At 40.1% G+C, this 16,431-nt stretch overlaps 1 protein-coding gene across 1 annotated transcript in view; it reads right to left on the bottom strand.

Annotated features, from left to right (window-relative positions):
* Positions 1–4,560: 4,560 nt before the first annotated feature.
* Positions 4,561–16,431, bottom strand: part of TNFSF8 (tumor necrosis factor (ligand) superfamily, member 8) — a 37,249-nt gene continuing 25,378 nt past the window's right edge. The window contains exons 3-4 of the mRNA XM_006865685.1: positions 7,066–7,154; positions 4,561–4,958 (exon numbers count right to left, since the gene is read on the bottom strand). Coding sequence (XP_006865747.1) covers positions 4,561–4,958; positions 7,066–7,154 — 487 coding nt within the window. The remainder of the gene's footprint in view (positions 4,959–7,065; positions 7,155–16,431) is intronic.

Below are 16,431 nucleotides of genomic sequence, written 5' to 3'. Positions count from 1 at the left end.
TGGCTTGGCAGCTATATAATGTTAAGATGATGTTAAGGTGATGCGTCAACTTCACTGCTCATGATTCTCAGTGGCTTGGCAGCTATATAATGTTACGATGATGTTAAGGTGACGTGTCAACTTGGCTGCATCATGATTCTCAGTGGCTCGGCAGCTATATAATGTTAAGGTGATGTTAAGGTGATATGTCAACTTGGCTGCATTATGATTCTCAGTGGCTTGGCAGCTATGTAATGTTAAGGTGATGTTAAGGTGACGTGTCAACTTGGCTGCGTCATAATTCTCAGTGGCTTAACAGCTGTATAATGTTAAGGTGACGTGTCATCTTGGCTGGGTGATGATTCTCAGTGGCTCAGCAGCTATATAATGATGTAATTTGACAATTATGTAATGATGTAGTTATCCTCTATTTTGTGATCTGATGTGGTTACCTTCCATTTGGCATAATGCTGATTTTTACATAATCACCTGGTTTTTGGGTTCTAATCTTGTTTATAAGTGAGGAGTGGGTATAGTGAAAAATATCAAAGGAAACTAAGTGCTTATCAGTAGGAAAATGGACAAACTAGTTTATTCAAACAATGAAATCTGTTTTAGCAGTTAAATGAGCTAGCTATACTTGTGTCAATCTGGATAAAATATGAAAAAATTAATCTTAAGTGAAAAAAAATCAAGTCACAAAATGTTATGTAACATATGATAATATTTATTGAAAATTTAATAATTACACAAAATTGTACTATATATTCTTATGGGGAAACAAGTACAAAATTATGCAAATGAAAGGAACATACAGAGTTTAGGGCAACAATTGCCTCTAGGAATGGAGAAGGTATTTTAGTTCTATCTGTATTATTTTATTTTTTAAAAGAATTAGAAACAAATATAGCAAAATAATAGTTGTTAAATAAGTTGGTACGGCATGGGACATATTATTTTCTGTTCTTCTCATAATTAAAAATAAATACAAGCAAATATAAAGTTTGCAAGGCACAGAGCACAAGGTTCACCTGACCCAAGCTAAGCAGATTGACCACAAAAGAATTGAAGAGTGCAGCACTGTCCTGGGAAGGTTTAGAGTGATGAAAATACCATGTTTAGAAGTGGATAGGCCTAGGTGGAGAATATGTTGAGAAACAATAATTACACATTTTGATCATTTTTGTTTAATGGAGGTTTCTGTGATTTTGTAGCAGTACTTTTTGACTTACCCTTCTACACATATATGCATAATCTCAAATAAATTAGACAACAAGCTTTTAATTGTGTGGGTTTTTTTTTTTTTCTTTCTTTCTAGAAAGCATAATGGCTTTAACATGTATTTTTTCACTTTCTGAGAGACATAGATTTCATATGTAGGTGGTGGTGGTTATGTGCCGTAGAGTCAGCTCTGACTCAAAGCGACCCTGTACAGGGTTTATATAGTGGGACCCTAATCATGTTTCTGTGACTTGACCACACAGACTGAATCTGTATGGGATTCAGGTGGAGCTGGAAGAGGGAAAAGTAGAGGAAATTCTTGAATGCTGCAGACTGCTTTAACGTAGGGGTGAGCTGTGGACTTACAGAAAAGCTACAGGAGGAAACCAGTGAGGATGATGAGGAATAATGGGAAGGTAGGGCAAGTGAAGAATTGGAGAAATCCCTTCTTGCTACTGGGTTTGTATGCAAACACTGGCTCTCTCAGGATATTTCCAGAGAATATACTGGCTGACTTCTCTGTTTTTTAATTGAAGAGTTTTATCTACCAGTGCCAGATTCCATCAATTCTGGGAGTCTCACTAGTCTGGTAAATTTTGTCCAACTTCAATGAACACTTCCTTCCTTTAGTGCCCATTTATATCAAACCCTCACGGTATACCAGGCCACTCTCTGAGCCACCTTTGTGTGATTGGAGGATTCTAAGAAGAAATTGAATAGGAGAGTTACAGGAGGCATCATTGGGCAATGGGAAGATCAAGTGAAGAATAAGTTACCAAATGTCGAGAAGGGAAGCTATGTTAAATTTTCCAAAGGCATGAATACATTTAGCCCACATTGACTTGTTATTTTTAATTAATCCATATATTCCCTTCCTCTATACATTCTGCATGGATTTTCTGTGTGTGGGACAAAGAGTCTGTGAGCTCAATTTGAATTTTTATCAAAGAAGTATATGCTTCAGGTAGCCCAAGTACAGAGTTAGAAAAATTACTAATTGCAGAGATTATGTCAATTACTTATGCCATTTTCAGTGACTGGTTAAACCACAGTGAATACCAGAATTTTGTTTCAAACATCCTAGGTTTTCTACTCCATAGGTACATATTGACTGAGCTATTAATGATTATTCTCTTTTAGTTTTTTTGTTTACTACAAGATATTTTAGCATAGTGGTTACGAATCGGGCTGCGAACCTCAAGGTTGGCAGTTTGAAACTACCAGCTGTTCCATGGGAGAAAGATGAGGCTTTCTACTCCCGTAAAGATTTACAGCCTAGGAAACCCTGTACAGGGTTGCTATGAGTCAGAACCGACTCCACGGCATAAAACCACCACCAACCACAAGATACTTTAAAACACTGTACCCCTATGTCTTCAATTGTTGGCTTTTGGAGAATTGCTTGACAGCGACTAAATTTAGGAACAACTAACAATGCAAAAGTCAGGTACCTCTGCTCAGAGAAAGCTTGGTGAAAAGGGAAAGTAGAATCTTTCTGCAGTTAAATTGGAGATGGTAGAAAATTTGCTGTAGATTATAAAACCTTACATTTTATTCACTTTTTAAGAGTGCATGAGTTGATTTGTGCAAGATTCATTTGTCCTGCACAGCTGGAATATAACTCAAATGTCAGATGTCTCTTTGTTGCCTAGTTTTTGGGCCCTTGAACCAGTTAAAAAATTTTTTTTTAACAACCCATACCAATTGGTTTGCTGAATTCATCACCTCTTCAATTGGTTTGCTGAATTCATCACCTCTTCATATGTCTGGTTTTGCCAGAGCATCTACTCACACAAAGCTTTAAAGAGAATGTCAATTTTACTGAATATTTAATGGAAGAGATAGGAGAAGGTTAACATTGCACACTGCTCAGCAAATGATAAACATTTCTCTAGGGTATTTTTATTCTCCCAAGTCCATCTCATCTGTACTACCATTGCTGGCCTTTTCCTTTCTTTCTTTTAAATATTTTCTTGCCTTTCTTGGACAAATCTTTCTGGATTTCTTTCTTTCCAGCTCTTCTTGAGGGAGGGAGCCCTGGTGGCTCTATGAGTTAGGTGTTGGGTTAGTAACCACAAGGTCAGTAGTTCAAATGAACCTGTTGATCTGATGGGGGAAAAAAAATGAGGCTATCTGCTCCCTTCAAGATTTACAGTCTCAAAAATCCTATATAGGGTCACTGTGAGTTTTAATCAACTTGCCTGATGGTGGGTTCTTCTTCTTGAGAAGAATGCAAATTTCACTCCATTCTTTGCATAGCAGTTAAGGGTTTACCTTTTGTTCTTACTGAATCATGACCTCAGGACTTCCACACCAACTCAAATGGTTTGTCAAAAACTTTCATTCAAACAAATAAGGTGCATCTCCAAAGATGAAGGAGTGGTGCAAAGGTTGTCGTAGCTAGCGAAATCTCACGGCTACCCAAATCAAGAGAGGAGGCTGACATAGCTCACATATTCTCCTCATCATTTCCAGCTTTTGTGAAGACTTAGAAATCCTCCATAGAAATGGTTTTCTGAGAGGTGTTTGAAACAGGGAATGGAAACAGATCATGTGAGAAATGGCAGCAGCTATTCCCTGGTTAAATGACTGTATTGTCTTGGCCACCGCACACTGACTGAGGTTTGTTGACTGCACAGCCCTTTTCTAACGACACAAATACGGTCTGCTGTTGACTAAATGTCATTCTTAACTGGAATGGAGTCAGGTGTGGTTGGATGGTTTTCCAAACACTCAGATGGTCTTTTAGATTCTGGATGGTCAGGTTGGTGGTACTTTCAGTTGGATCCTACAGTTCTTACCTTTCTACAAGGCATCCTGTACCTTGTCCCCATATTCTGACTCTGTTGAAGTAAAGTGGTCAGATGTTACTAGGACAGTTGTGGGAGCTTTCCTTTGGTTGGGGGCTTCCATGACACTATGTGGAATCTCAGCTCACAGGTCTGAAATGAGAAAGCCTGGTTTTCTGAGATGGAAGTGACACTTGAGAAGATCATCTCTAGCCCCTTCATTTTTCAGACATGGATTTTGTGTTCCTGGTAGGTGAAGTAATGGCTCAAGGTCATATACAGTGAGTTAGTGGTAGGGCTCAGGATATACCCATTCCATTTGATTCCCATCTGTGGCTCTGTCTACCACACCACACTACTTTCCTTCCTTTTCTCTGAAAGGTATTTCACTTAAAAGTCTTTTTAACCCTGGAGCTGTACCTTCATGAGAGAAAGAAGGAGAAGACTTCTTGGTAATACTCTTTGTAGTTTTAGTCTTAGTCTAAAGTTTTCTTTTTTGTCCAAGTGTTTGGATGGGTGAAGTACTACATGGTGGAGAGTTTCTCTCTTCTTGAAAGTCAGGAAAAACTGTTCAGTTTGAACTACTGTATAAGAAGATGGACAACACATTTTCAAGAGGGAAGGTATCTGTATCCACAAACCGGAATGCATTCACCCTGACTGATATGGTGTTGTTGACCTGAAGGTGCTCCAGTAAGAATTGTGAGATGTTCTGGTATATATTTTTGGTTTGCACTCCAGACTCGCACACTGTCACCAGTGCCTGCCTTTTGACCACCCCATTGATGAGAAGCTCCAACTTCAGATCGACAGAATTTTCTGGACATTGAGGCACGAGAAATTGCAGTTGACAAATGATGAAGTACAAACCTGGGAACTGGATCACCAAATTCCCATCTTTATATTCAACTCCCTCAGCAATGCCATCTGAGTTCCAGGACAACTTGGTTTTGTTTATATGTTTTGATGCTGGAAAGAGAAAAAAAAAAAAAAAAACCCACAGAATTATTATTATTTTTTGGACATATTGTTTTATGTTTACTTACTTTTTAAAAAAACCTACAGAATCATTGAGCAACTTTCAGGTATAGGTTGGAAAGTTATAAGCCTTTATTTAGTGCTTGCCACTCAAGACCCATTTTTCCTACAGCATTACCTGCTGTTTTATCATCTGGACTATTTTCCACATTATTTCTTTGCATTCTACTTATGATTCAAGGCCGATGTACTACACGCCTCTTTCTTTAATACTCAAAGCTGAAGTGTTCGAGCATCCATGACCTTATAGCTCTACCTCCTTCAGAATAAGCCTTTTCCAGTAATAGTTTTAATATTATTTTTCTTTCCTTTTTTAGAATATAAGCTCCTGAAATGTATTCCCCACAAGGTCTGGACTATCATATTCATTGATCCAATCAATCACTGGACATTTGGTGGAGAACTACTATTTGGCAGATACTACACAGTCCTGGTGTGGTGCTGTGGGTTAATGTGCCAGACTGCAAAGCCGTTTGAACTGCAAGGTCAGCAGTTCAAGCTCACCAGCTGCTCCTCAGAAACCCTATACAGGGTCACTATGGGTTGGAACCAACTCGATGGCACTTCACGATAACAACAACACCACCAAGTAGTAGAGCTAGAACACTTGATACTTTTCAATTAATAACTAAGTGAGGTATCAATGTGGCTTTTTCATCACCATGTTGTTGTTATGTGCCGTGGAGTCGGTTCCGAGTCATAGCGACCCTACACAGGGTTTCCGAGGCTGTAAATCTTTACGGGAGCAGACTGCCTCATCTTTCTCCTGTGGAACCGCTGGTAGTTTCCATCACCATAAACCTCCACTTTCCTCCCACCTCTCACTCCTGGTAACCACTAATAAACTTTGGTTAGTGTACTTTTGGTTTTTGTTGTCTTCTTATATAACTGAGACAATATAGTATAGGACCTTTTTTGATTTTGTTCAGCATAGTGTTGACAAGCTCCGATGGTACTGTAGCATTTATCAAGACTTCATTTCTCCAGTTTGCTAAATGGTATTCCACTGTATGCATGCACCACATGTTGTTTATCCATTCATCTGTTGATGAGTGTTTAGGTTGTTTTCACCTTTGGACTACTGTGAATAGAGCTGCAATTAACATTGATGTACATTTCTTTTTTTGAGTCTCTGCTTCTAAGAATGGGATTGCTGGATCATATAATAGTCCTGTTTTTAATATTTTGAGGACATTGAGGAAATTTTAAATGTATTCCTTTAAACCATAATTTGTGTAGGTCTTTCACAAGTATGTAAGGGTTTCTGCTATCTGGGATTTACAGAATAGCAGAGAAATCAGTAAACCTCTAAGCCATGTTCATGTCAGAAACCAATCTCTCTGAGTCATAATGAGTGACATCAACATTCACCCTAAGGATCCTTTCAGAATTGAGAAGCTGCTGTGTTACTTTTAATTGGATCCATGCATTCCCTTTAAACCCTGATACAATTCAATTGAAAGTGGCGAGAAGCAATCTAACTACAAAATTGAATTTAAAAAATGTGTACGATGGCTATTCATCTTGGCCATCTCCTCCATATCTCATTCCTTTGCAGTGTAAGTGCCTCGTATTGTTCTGTTTCTAAGAGGACACTTACCTGCAGCATGCTGACATACGCAAGTAGGTGCTGCACCAACATGTTCATTGAGTTGTCAATGTGAGGGACAAGGCAATTTTGTGGTTCTGTTGTGAATAAGTCCAGAGAGGTGCAGATGAACAGCCTGCATCCCCTGTATTAGGCAAATAACTGTGTACCTGACTGTAACTGGTAGGCCTGGTACTGGTGGTACTGGTAACCAGATGGGATGAAAACACCAGCAAGAGCCAGGTGGGCAACATAAATGTGGAAATGGGACTGGGGAAGGAGGTGCCTTGTAACTTTGGAGCATACACATGTCACACAAACTAAAACACACACATCTGCAGGTTACATCTTACTATGGACCTTTACTTGTGACCCTGTGGCTTAGAAGTTGTGGAAAGACCACAGAAATGGTACTTAGATGTTTAGGGGTTCCTGGATTCAGTTACTCACCTTGGAGATAGGCCCATGACTTCATGAGTGGAGCTCTTTTCAGGATACATCCAATGTCCTCTGAGCAATTTCCTAAAAATAAGAAGATCCTACATTAAATATTTTTTGCTCCTCAGCTCTTTCCACATGGTCCTTTGATGGGGATAATTATTCTGTTTCCATTTGAGGGGCAAAGGGAAAACCACATTATTTCTTATTTTGCCATTGACTACCTTCAGACATTCTTTTGGTTATACTTGGGCTTTTAGAGACGATGTTGGAAGTCAGGCAAAGAAATGAGAATGACTTGAGTTATTAAAATGTACTAGGTCTCATTTTTGTCACTTTGTATACTTCACCTAATTTAGACCTCACAGCATCCCTCTGAGAGAAGCATCATTAAGCCCATTTTACAGTTGGAGAGAACCAGAGCACCGGAGATGGTAAGCAAATTGTTCCATGCCACTCAATCAGGCAATAGTAGCCAGAATGATGATGTTGATAGTAATTATTATTGCCCGTCCTTGAGAACTTAGTGTCCATGAGATACTAGTCTGAGTGCTTTTACAATGACCAGCAATTGAATGCTCAGAATAACACTGCAAGAGAGTGGTTGCCATTTCTGATGCCTAGACAAATTAGATACCTTAAAGCAAAAAAGCTAGTTGGGGAAATTCTAGGATTATCTCCCCACATCTATCGGATTCTTGGGGCCAGATTTCCTTTAGTAAGCTATTTTCTTAGAGGAGATGAACTTGTCCTTGTGTTCAATTTAGGGAGGAAATGGAATTACAGAGATCTTAGCAGGAGGCCTGCTATCTGAAGCATCCTGGGTAGAGGAAAAGAAAATGTTTAATCCATTTAAGAAATGAAATTACTTTCAATATATTTGTGGGTGATCATGGCTCAGTTTTATATTGTTATAGTAACTGTTTTGTATGCAAAAGACCAAGTTGTGCATTTCCTGAAACGACTCAGGAATTTAACTGATTCTGGGCAATCCTCTCCTCCTCTGTCTATAAAACTGGAACATTATGACCTAGGACTGACATCTTCTCAAGGTTGTCACCACGGATGACCATTTATCTCATCCATCAGAGCCCAGACCACCATTCAATAGAAGCAGCCCCACCTGATGCATTTGCTCACTGGAACTGAGTAATACGGCTGGACTCAGAACCTTCCCCATTGTCCTCTTTGTTCAGGCCTTTCTTCACACCTTTCCCCAGCTCTGGGTAGGTGTGCGAGTGGGGGTGGGGTGGAGGGTGCTAGGAGTGAATGGGTGGAATAGTTGAAAGTTAAGTGAAGAGTTCCCCCTGCTGTTTGAATAAGGTCACTGCTAGCGGCACCTTCGGCTGAAACAGATGTTTACAACCTTATATGCCCTTTTCTCATAAAGATGCTCTGTCTGGCCCCAAATTTCTCTTGGTGACGAAGATTGGTGGGCTAGATGCCATTCTCTTGGTCCCACATGTCATGGTTAGTCTATGTGTCAATTCTCATAAAATATAAATAAAAAAATTCATTGTGATGAAGTCAATTTTGACTCAGGACAACCCAATAGGATAGAGTAGAACAACCCCAAAGGATTTCTAATACTGTAAATCTTTATGGAAGCAGACTGCCACATTTTTCTCTTGAGGAGTGTCTGTTAGGTTCAAACTGCTGACAATCAGGTCAATCAATCACATGAGCCACTGCATCACAATGGCCCACCTGAAAACTGACTTACAGGACTCCTCTAATTCCTAGTGCTTTAATGAACATTAGTCTAAATTACCAAAGAGCTCTGGTGGATAAACGCTGGACTGCTACCTGCCAGGTTAGAAGTTCAAACCCACCGGCTGATCCATAGGAGAAAGATGAAGATTTCTGCACCTATAAATATTACAGTCTTGGAAACCCTATACAGGGTTGTTTTGAACTGGAATTGACTTGACGGTTATGGGATGTTGCTGTGAATGTATTTGGTAGATTGGTTAGTGACTGCAATCATTTTTACTTTAAGCAGAGATTACCCTGAAAAACATGGGTGGGTCCCATCCAATCATTTGACGGCCTTAAGTGCAAAAACAAATTTTGTAGGAAAGAAACACTTTTGCCTTTAGATGTTGTTAGGTGCTGTTGAGTTAGTACTGATTCATAGCCCATTCCTGTGCCAACCTCAAAATCATTGCTAGGTTTGAGCCCATTGCTGCTGCCACCATGGCAGTCAATTTTGTGGGAGTCTTCCTCTTTTTTGCTGATCTTCGACTGTACCAAGCATGATGTCCTTAACAAGGGACTGGTCCCTTGATAATATGTCCAAAATATGAGAGACGAACTTGCCATCCTGGCTAGATTCTAAGCAGCATTCTGGCTTTACTTCTTCCAACACAGAGTTGTTTTTGTTGTTGTTTTTTGGCTGTTTGTGGTACTTTTAATGTTCTCCTCAAACACCATAACTCAAATGGATCAATTTTGCCTCTAGATAACAGCATCAAATCCTGCTTGAGTTGCCAGCCTGCCAGGCTGCCCTACAAAGTTCAGACATGCTAGCTTCCACAGTCACATAAGCTAATTCATTAAATGATATCTTTCTCTCTCTCTCAATATACATATATTTAGTTCCTGATTTACAACATATTTGACTATGACAAACATACTTACAACTGTAAGTCATACATCTTATTGTTTTCTGTCTATCTTATTGTTAGTAATATGTGTTACATACAATGTTGTAGCACCTATTTTGTTGGGTTATCATTCTCATGCCACTTCCCAAAGACAAATAAAAATGCTAATAGTAAAGGGCAATAATGATGAAAACGAAAAAAAAAAATGAGGTAATTGATTTATGCCAGAACGGACTTACCAAGGAGTTGTCAGAATGAAACCGTATTGTAAATTGGGGGCTACCTGTATGTGGGGGTTTCACAAAGTATGTGGAGAAATGGAATGACAAGACAATGGAATTTTCCATGAACTTACATTGATCGATCTGTCTATCTATCTATCTGTCTATCTATCTATCTATCTATCTATCTATCTATCTATCTATCTATCTAATCTATATCTATATCTATATCTATATCTATATCTATATCTATATATATGTTGTTGTTAAGTGCCATTGAGTCAGTTGCAACTCACAGCGAACCTGTACAGGGTATCTGAGGAGTGGCTGGTGAACTTGAACCACTGACCTTGCAGATCAAACTGACTTTGCAGTCAAGTGCCTTAACCCACAGTGCCACACCAGGACTCCTGGTAGTGTAGTGGTTTTGAGTTGGGCTGCTAACTTCAAGGTCAGCAGTGAAACTACCAGCCATTCCACAAGCGAATGATGGTGCTTTCTGTTCCCATAAAGAAATACAGCCTAGGAAACTCTATGCAGGGTCACTATGAGTCAGAACTGACTCCACGGTACACAACCACCACCACAATAAAATACACACACACACACACACACACACACACACATATATAGTTCTGGTGTGGTGCTGTAGGACAAGCACTGAACTGCTAACCACAAGGTCAGTGGTTCAAACCCACCAGACATTCCTTGGAAACCCTATACAGGGTAGCTATGAGTCAGATTGATTTGATGGTACTTAACAACAACTATATATATGTGCCCCTGGGTTATGTAAAAGGCTTGTGCTTTACTGTTAACTTAAAGGTTAGTTGTTCAAAACCACCCTGAAACTCTATAGAAGAAAAGACTTGGTGATCTGCTTCTGCTAAAATTAGAGCCAAGAAAATCCTATGGATCAGTTCTACTCTGTAACATATGGAGTCACCATGAGTTGGATCTGACTTGGCAGCAACTAACAACTACAACTACAACATAATATCCACATCTCCTTCTGGTTCTGTTTCTGTGGAGAACCCTGGTGGACACACCATCCCTTACTCATCCTCCAACCATCATTTCTTTGTCCTGTCTACTTCAGTCCACAGCCCACACTCTTGGGCTGTATAGAGTCAGAACCACACCACCAAAGACTCCTAATGAACCTTGAATGCTGTTAGAAGGCTCTGCAGAGAAGCAGATATGACTGCATCTCTTCTCTGCTTAGAATCCCTTTCTGACTCGACTTTTCCTGCAGAGCCATGTCCAAGTTCTTTAGTGTTGCATTGTCATTCCTTGACTTCTGACCTCTGCTGACCTCTCCAGTCTCATCCTTCACCTCCCTCCTTCCCTTTGCATTATGTTCTAATAATGGTGATGATGATAATGATCTTTGTGATATAATAATAATAATAGCTAAAACGTATTGAGTCTTTGTTATTTTCTAGGAACAGTTTCTTAAGTTCATAGGAGGCCTGGTGGTGCTGTGGGTTAGGTGTTGGTATATTAACTGCAAGTTCAGTTGTTCAAGCCCACCGGTCACTCCTCAGGAGAAAGACGAGGCTATCTGTGCTTATAAATACTTACAGACTTGGAAACCCTCTATATGTGGGTCACTATGGTGTGGTGCTGTAGGATCATCACTGGACTCTGAACTACTAGGTGAGCAGTTCAAACCTACCAGCTGCTCCTTGGAAACACTATACAGGGTCCTTATGAGTGGGAACTGATTTGATGGCACTTAACAACAATAACATTCATCATAACAAACTCAGCAGAGGTGGATTTATTTGGCTTTTAGGTGCTAAGCATATAGGAGCTCTGGCAGTGCAGTGGATTAAATGCTGGGCTACTAACACACAAGTTCAGCTGTTCAAATTCACCATGGTAAAAAGAGGAGGAAGTCTGCTTCCATAAGGGTTTATAGCCTCTGAAACCTTATGGATCCATTCTACTTTGTGCTATACGATCCTGTCACTTTGAGGTAGAATCGACTTTACAGCTGTGGGTGAGAGCTAAGCACTCACTTTAATTTTTAATTCCCACAACCACCCCATGAAAAAGGTAGTATAATTATTTCTATCTTGCATGTAAGAAGCTGAAGCATTAAAAGGTTAAGTAACTTGTTAACGTTGGCACAGCTAATCTGTAGAGTGGAGATTCAGATCTAGGTTGTCTGACTCGAATGCCCAATACGTTTTATGACCACTCCTGTGGAGTCTGGGGGTTTTCAGTGCCCTCAGATATACTCTGCTGATTTGTCATTCCTTCTTGGTACCTGCTCTTCCCTTTGCCTAGAATCCTCCTTTTACCGAGCAGGGTATTCATCATTTGAAACAGCCTGGCAGTTCTCTCTCCTGAGAAACCTTTTCTGACTCTTCTTTATTTCCCTATTTGACTCCTCTATAAGAGTGTGAAAGGAGCTCTGGTAGCGTAGTGGTTACGAATCGGGCTGCTAACCTCAAGGTCAGCAGTTCGAAACTACCAGCCGTTCCCTGGGAGAAAGATGAGGTTTTCTGCTCCCATAAAGATTTATAGCCTCGGAAACCCTGTACAGGGTCACTATGGGTCGGAACCTACTCCACAGTACTTCACAACAACACAAGAGTATGAACATTCAGGACGAAGACTGCTGTTTACATGGCCCCACTGCCCGGCTGGGGTCCAGAATCCAGAGGATTTTGTGTAAATGTTTGTGACTTAGTCACCTCGGCTGCCTCTCTTGTTTCTCTGAGGACACATAGCTTTCCCTCCTGCTCAGAGTTGGAATAACAAAGGTCCTCATTTGCAAATTGACTTTGCAGGTTAGGTTAGATGGGTGGATAAGTTGTATACTCTGGGTTGAGGTCAGCATATCATGCCAAGACCAGGTTCTGCTCATTGGTCAAAGGCCCTCCCAGCAGGCCTTTGGTGGTGGCACCTAAGTTGAGTGAGCTTCAGAAAACAAGCGGCTGTATGTAGCAGGACAAGCCTGGGCTTGTTGCCTCTCAAACATGCGGCTCTTATGTTTTTCCCCTTTGGTCTTCACATGTTTAGTAGGGTGACCTCAGCTGTAATTCTGAGAAACCTAAGGATGGAAAAAATAAAACCTACCTATTTTGAAGCAATTGCATTTCCTGAAGTCAAATTGGTATGGAGTATTTTAGAATCTTTTCAGATTGTTTCAAGCCAAAGGAAAAACATAAGCGAGACCTGCTTCAGAGAGCGGGCTGGGAACCAGAGGACTGGAGGACAGTTGAAAGATGGGGCTGTTTAGCTTTGAGAAAACACTGGAGAAGGGCATATTTGCTGTCCTTTAACTTTGAAAAGACTGTCAGTATGAAGACAACATTGCCTGCTCCTTAGGGCCCAAGCACAAAGCTCCAGGTGGAAGGTGGGGGAGATGAGTTTTGCTAATGGCTAACAGTGTTTCATTCCCAATTCTTGGATGAGTCATAAAAAGATCTTAACTAATGCCACTCAAGTAGCCTTGTAAGTTAACAGAGCTGGCAGTTCAAATAAGAATTGACCAGTCAGTGCTGTTGAAAGATGGGGTGGTCTGATTTGAGGCTCATGAGACTGTGTCAACAGCTAGATAAACATTTCATGAGACATCAGCTGTGTGGTTTACATCTCTTTATCACCCTGAGAGTCTCTAGTACATCTTTTCTTTTAGTGGTTATGGGAACAGAAAGAAGTGACTTCTATATAGGTGGTCCTATATGGAGCTGGCATCCTGTAATGTCCCTGGAATTCTGAGTGCTGGTTACACAAAGAGTATAATCTACACTCCTCCCTTTTTCATTTTCCCGTAGAATCTGATGCAGGGACTAAAAGTGGCTTAGTTTGAAGAACAGAGCACTTGGATTGGGGGAAATGAGAATTCTTGCCAATAGTAGGGGAGTTACAGTCCTAAAATGATCTTTCTCTGGACTTCAGTGCCCTTTCCTAGATGAAGATCAGTGTAGATTTGATGATCTAGAAGGGTCCTTTTAGCTCATTCTAACAGAATATGCCAACTCAGCTGTCCACTGCCAGACCTGCTGTAGGGGAAAAGTTAATTCCACCTCCAATTGTCTATCTTTGCGGGCACATTTTTCTACCCTAGAGAGGCAACTGTATCTTCACACATTCAGATTTACAGACACCTGAAGTGGTAGAACAGAACCATTTGCTATGGACATAAGCTGATTTAGGAAAAGTCTGGTCCTGTAAAGACTTTTATGGTTCTTAGAACTGAAAGTATCATTTGATCCAGATTTAGTGAACATATAACAGGTGTGCTACTTGGTGTGACCCTATGTCACACTTGTCCTAGGCCAGGATCATCCAGTGAGTTATTGACAGAGGCATGGCCAGTGCTCAGGACTCTGCTTCTTCACTGGAGCATTCTGTCTTCCATACACTCAAGCATCCTATGAATTCCTCTGAGGCCTAAAGCCATTAGAAGGGCAATATTTGTAAGTTGTCTTCCCAAGTTTTGGCTTCTTCTAAAAGGACTGTGGCTCTTTCGTGTGAAGCCTGGATAGAAAGACCTATCAGTATACCTCTCATGGCCAATTAAAAAAGGAGAGAAATACAGTAAGAGGCCACTCAAGGTGACAGAAAGGAGTTCCGGTGTGGCACTGTGGGTTAATGTTCTAGACTGCAAAGTCATTTGAACTGCAAGGTCGGTGGTTCAAGCTCACCAGTGGCTCCTTGGGAACCCCATACAGGGTCGCTATGGGTTGGAATCAACTTGACAGCACTTCAAAACAACAACAACAATGTGATGGAAAAGATTGTGTTTTAGAAGACCAGCAATATGGAAACCTTAAGACTGGACTGTACCTTGAAATACCAAAATGTTAGAACTTGAAGGGCCTGAGATTCTGTGTTAACTAGACTCTAGTTTTATAAATCTAGGAAAATTGGAAGTTGTGAAAAATGAAATGGAATGCATAAAGATAGATATCCATTGTTGTTGGTGGTAAATGCCATGAGTTGGTTCTGACTCATAGTGGGTTTCCAAGGAGCAGCTGGAAAGTTTGAACTGCTGATGTTGTGATTCATACTGACGTTGCAGTCTAGTACATTATCCTGTAGCGCCACACCAGGACTTTTTCCATTAGTGAGCTGAAACGGACTGGTATTGACCATTTTGAATCTGCTAATTCCAAGGTTTACTATGACAGGAGTGACAAATTGAAGAGTAATGGCATTGCATTCGTCATAAAAAATATTATTGTAAGATCTGTCTTGAAGTATAATGCTGTCTGTGACAGGATAATATCCATATGTATAAAAGACAGACCAGTTAATACACTATTAACCAAATTTATGCACTGATCACTAAAGCCAGTGACTATGAAATTGAAGAGTTCTACAAATTTCTTCAAACTGAAATTGATTTTAAAAAAATGTTACCAAGATGTATTGATAGTTACAGGTAATTGTAATGTAAAGATTGGAAACAAAGAGGAAGGATCAGTAGTTGGAAAATATGGCTTTGATGATAGATAGGATGCTGGTGATCTCATGATAGAATTTTACAAGACCAATGACTTACTCATTGCAAATACCTATGTTAAACAACATAAAAGATGATTATACACATGGACCTCACAAGATGGAATACTCAGAAATCAAATTGACTACATCGGTGGAAAAGTTACAGTGGTGGTTGTGTGCCTTCAAGTCCATTCTGACTCCTAGTGACCCTGTATAGAGTTTCCAAGGCTGTAAATATTTATGGGAGTATAAAACCTCATCTTTCTCCCACAGAAATGCTGATAGTTTAGAAATGCTGACTGAGATTAGCAGCCTGACTTGTAACCACTACACTATCAGAGCTCCTTGGAAAAGCTCTATCTCATCAGCCAAAACAAGGCCAAGGGCAAATTGTGGAACAGACCACCAAGTGCTCATATGCAAGTTCAGACTGAAGCTGAAGAAAATTAAGACTAGTCCATGAGAGCCAAAATATGACCTTGAACACATCGACCTGATAGAGACTATCTCAAGAAGAGATTTTTATGTACTAGACACTAATGATTGAAGATCAGAAGAGTTGTGGGATGACATTAAGAGCATCATACAGGAAGAAAGCAAAAGGTCATTAAGATGAAAAAAAAAAAGAGAAAAGACCAAATTGACTGTTAAAAGAGACTCTGAAATGTGCTGTACTGCGTGGAGATGCTAAAGCAGATGGAAGAAATGAGGAGGTAAAAGATATGAACATAAAATGTCAAAGGGCAGTTTGAGAAGACAAAGTCAAGTATTATAATGAAATGTGCAAAGACCTGGAGTTAGAAACCAAAGGGGAAGAACACACTTGTATTTCTAAAGCTGAAAGAACTGAAGAAAAAATTTCAAGCCTAGACTTGCAATATTGAAGGATTCTATTGGGCAAAACAGGTGTACTGGTGTGATGCTTAGGATAAAGCACTGGACCACAAGGTAGATTTGAACTATGAGGTTGGTGTTTCAAACTCACCAGACACTCCTTGGAAACAGGATCACTATGAGTATATAGGGTCACTATGAGTTGGAACCAAGTTGACAGCTCTTAACAACAGCAACATGAACAAAATGCT

Source organism: Chrysochloris asiatica, unplaced genomic scaffold, assembly GCF_000296735.1.
Source record: "Chrysochloris asiatica unplaced genomic scaffold, ChrAsi1.0 scaffold00081, whole genome shotgun sequence".
In the NCBI taxonomy this organism is placed as follows: Eukaryota; Metazoa; Chordata; class Mammalia; order Afrosoricida; family Chrysochloridae; genus Chrysochloris; species Chrysochloris asiatica.
This window is presented reverse-complemented; position numbering and strand designations above follow the sequence as displayed.